The sequence below is a fragment of the Orbicella franksi genome, chromosome 9 (assembly GCF_964199315.1).
Source record: "Orbicella franksi chromosome 9, jaOrbFran1.1, whole genome shotgun sequence".
Taxonomy (NCBI): Eukaryota; Metazoa; Cnidaria; class Anthozoa; order Scleractinia; family Merulinidae; genus Orbicella; species Orbicella franksi.
This window is the reverse complement of record NC_138153.1, coordinates 12,281,863-12,285,096: the sequence shown is the minus strand read 5'-3', so window position 1 is coordinate 12,285,096 and position 3,234 is coordinate 12,281,863. Positions and strand designations below refer to the sequence as shown.

Genomic DNA, 3,234 nt, shown 5'->3' with positions numbered 1-3,234 from the left:
AAATATGGCTGAAGGGATCTGGGAATGACACTTTGCTGCTTGCTAAGGTGGTTGGGATAGATTACAGCTCGATTTGATTTCTGGGAAACCAACATGGTGGTCGGATTCAACATGGCTGCCGTGTTAGTCAGTCGCGTTTCCTTGCCCTATACGTTTGGTCGAAGTGTACCAAAGATCTCGTGGATCAGAAACTTAAGTTCAGATTCTAGTGGAAATGGGAATGGAGCAAAGTTACCGATATCGTCTCTGCTGGAAAAACTTAAGAGCTCATCCGCTACCAGGGCTGATCTTTCCAAGCTTTCTGACACGCTTTCTACGGAACCCCTGCCTGAGAAAAGACCGAGTCTTAAGTCAAAGGTGACCAGGAGAAAAGGTCTCTCAAGCCGTAAACTGAAAACTGGTTTACAACGTAAGAGAGCTAATACTGAGGAATGGAAATATAACAAGATTTTACGACAAATGCGTATACAAGAAGATGCGTCTCTGGGAGAGAAATCCTTGGGGATTTCTGAATCTGGTGACCTTCTCGGCTCCTTAAAGGAGGTTGGGCAAGAACCTGGACAAGACGATGCGAAGAGTATGCTTGAGAAGTCAATCGAAGAAACCAGGAGTCGACGGAAGGATGTATTTCGAAGAATCGCGGCAAGCACATCGGAATCCACCGGGCTTGTAAGGCGAAGACCACAGAGGGTGGTAAAGAGTCTAGAGGATTTGGACAAGAGCCGACTTGATGCGGCTGAACGATCTATGCAGAATGTAGATCCCAGCCTGAACCAGAAAATCAAAGACCTGCTATCGGAGGTCGAGATTCAACCTAAACAGCTGGGCACAGCAAAAACCATTGTTGCAGCAGTGGAGAACTGGGGCACGACTGCAAATTACCAAAGGAGAACTCTCAAGGAAGAACACGACTATCAGACCAAAGAGATGTCTTCAATTAACAAGCCCAGTGGGGTCATGCTTCTCGAAGGTGAAAGCGCTGGCCTCTTTGACGACATCATTAGCAAAGCAAACACTGCAAATGCAAAAATCAACAATGTTACTCAGTCCAATTTCTTGTACCATCTTGAGGAATTGGATAATGTCGATAAAATTGGATACCTCGGTGTCAAAAAGAATGCATTTGTGGATCAAATAAGTCTTTCTAATCGATTATGGCAGTACCCAATTGATAATGAAGTCTGCAAGATAGAAGAAGAAAATATCAGTTTTGAGGAACATGTGTTTCTGGAATACTTATTGGACGACTTCCCAAGCAAAGGTCCTGTACGCCGCTTCATGGAATTGGTTATAAACGGCTTACAGAAAAACCCCTATCTGACTGTGGAACAGAAAAAAGAGAGAGTTCGTTGGTTTCATGATTATTTTTCCAACTTTTCTGAAGAGGAACTTAGTTTTTGAGATGCTTTGTGGTAACAGAAATTCAAGGAATATTTCATCATGTGCTGTTTGCGTGCAGAATCCTGTCACACGAGCTTATCAATTACAAGACATATGAAATGGATACCAGGAATAGAAAGGACATGGTAACTTAGTAACTTAATGCTAAGGGATGGACCATTATTTTTGTGATTGGGAGAGAGAGTTGAGCAATTTCCAAAATAAAATTAAATAAAACTGCAATGGGAAAAAAAATCGAGCAAGTGTTTTCTACTATCCGGGTCCAGTTTTACATGTTGAAAAAAATTCTTACACAAGTTATTACCCATCAAAAAAAATCATGCACAGCCTGAAGGTGAAAAAAAAAAATTCATGGCCCAGAAATTGCCCACTACCCTCCCCCTTCCCCCCAACTCAAAAAAATAATAGGCCATCCCTAATTTGAGTTGGTCGATGTGTAAAATACATGGATATCCTTGAACTTTTGCAGTAGTTTGGAGGTAAATCTGTATTAACATTAACACCAGGACCTATATGGAAAAGAATTACTGGACAGCAAGTAATTTTTTACTTTCAAATACGGAAGGTAAATGATCTCAACTTTAGCCAGCTTACTAATTTCACCACTTTTTTCATTTCTGGCCCATCTTTGTTCCAAAACCATTTATTGTAATTGGCAAAGCTATGCAACGTGTTGCAAATGGCCTTTGTAACTCCATTTCTGGTTCTTTCATTATGTTTCCTGCTGATAGTATGAAGTCTAATTAAACATTAAAGGTAATTCAAATGAAGAAATCATTGTTATACTTTGTGTAATGAAATGCAGCAGTGGTTATCATTTACAGAAGCCAAGCTTTGTAGCAAGGTGTCCTTAGGCCCTTTTTGCTTTTGGGCGAGACACTTCACTCTCACAGTGTTCCACCCAGGTGTATGGGTATGAACAAAATAAATGCTGCAGCCTGTACCCTCCCATAGACTAGCACCCCAAAGATATTCAGTCTTGTCATTTTACAAAAACCGGAGATGTTTGCAAGGCTACTGCCAGTATAACATTGAAAGGACTTTTCTTGTACTTGGCACAGTTACACCTACTATGATACAAGAAGAAACCAGGGGTAAGTCAGTCATCTTGCAGTAACTTATGAGATTGGTACTGGAGACAAAACAGAAGACGAGAAGCAACATTGTCCTCAGTAACAATCTCACTAGGTGAGACAACGTCTTGTTTCTGAAGTAGCAAATATGGACACTGAAGGGCAAGACCAAAGTGCTTTTGATTCTAGCATCGTCCATTGTTTGTATAATAGAGGAATGAAAATTATATTTGTTGGTCAGGAATTTTGCTAAGATTTGGTGAAGTGGTTGTAGAAGCTGAAGGTGTCCATTAAATAGGGTTGCCTTGTTTATTAGAGGTCAGACTGCAGCAGCACAAAGCTTTAGTTACATGCAGCATTTTTGTTCAAGCTAAGGACCAGTTAGCTTAATCACTCCGACTTGCTTGCAGTTTGCTTTTACTAGCAGTTTAATAGGATACTGCACTTCAGTTTGCATGCGGTTTGCTTTCACTCCGGTTTACCTTAGGTAGATCTCATTATTTGTTAGTCAGCGTAATACTACAATATGTTCAAAATAATTTCAAGACCATTTCTATGAATAAATATCGTAGTAACAAACTTGTATGTATAGTCCTGCCTCAAACCTTACTCAAGATCCTGACTGGAAATCTGACTCAAAATCCTAACTCAAAGTCCAACTCCAAATCCTGCATTGATTGTTGGTTTGTTTATTTAAAAGGTTAAATTTGGTAGAGTATTCTCCACTTTCCATTCAACCAAATATTCACAAAAGTTTGAA

At 40.1% G+C, this 3,234-nt stretch overlaps 1 protein-coding gene across 1 annotated transcript; it reads left to right on the top strand.

Moving 5' to 3' along the window:
- Nucleotides 1-20: 20 nt before the first annotated feature.
- On the top strand, nt 21-3,059 carry LOC145496578 (uncharacterized). Its single transcript, XM_081476285.1, has one exon. The coding sequence runs from the start codon at nt 94-96 to the stop codon at nt 1,399-1,401; it is 1,308 nt and encodes a 435-aa protein (XP_081332411.1). The 5' UTR covers nt 21-93; the 3' UTR covers nt 1,402-3,059.
- Nucleotides 3,060-3,234: the final 175 nt, after the last annotated feature.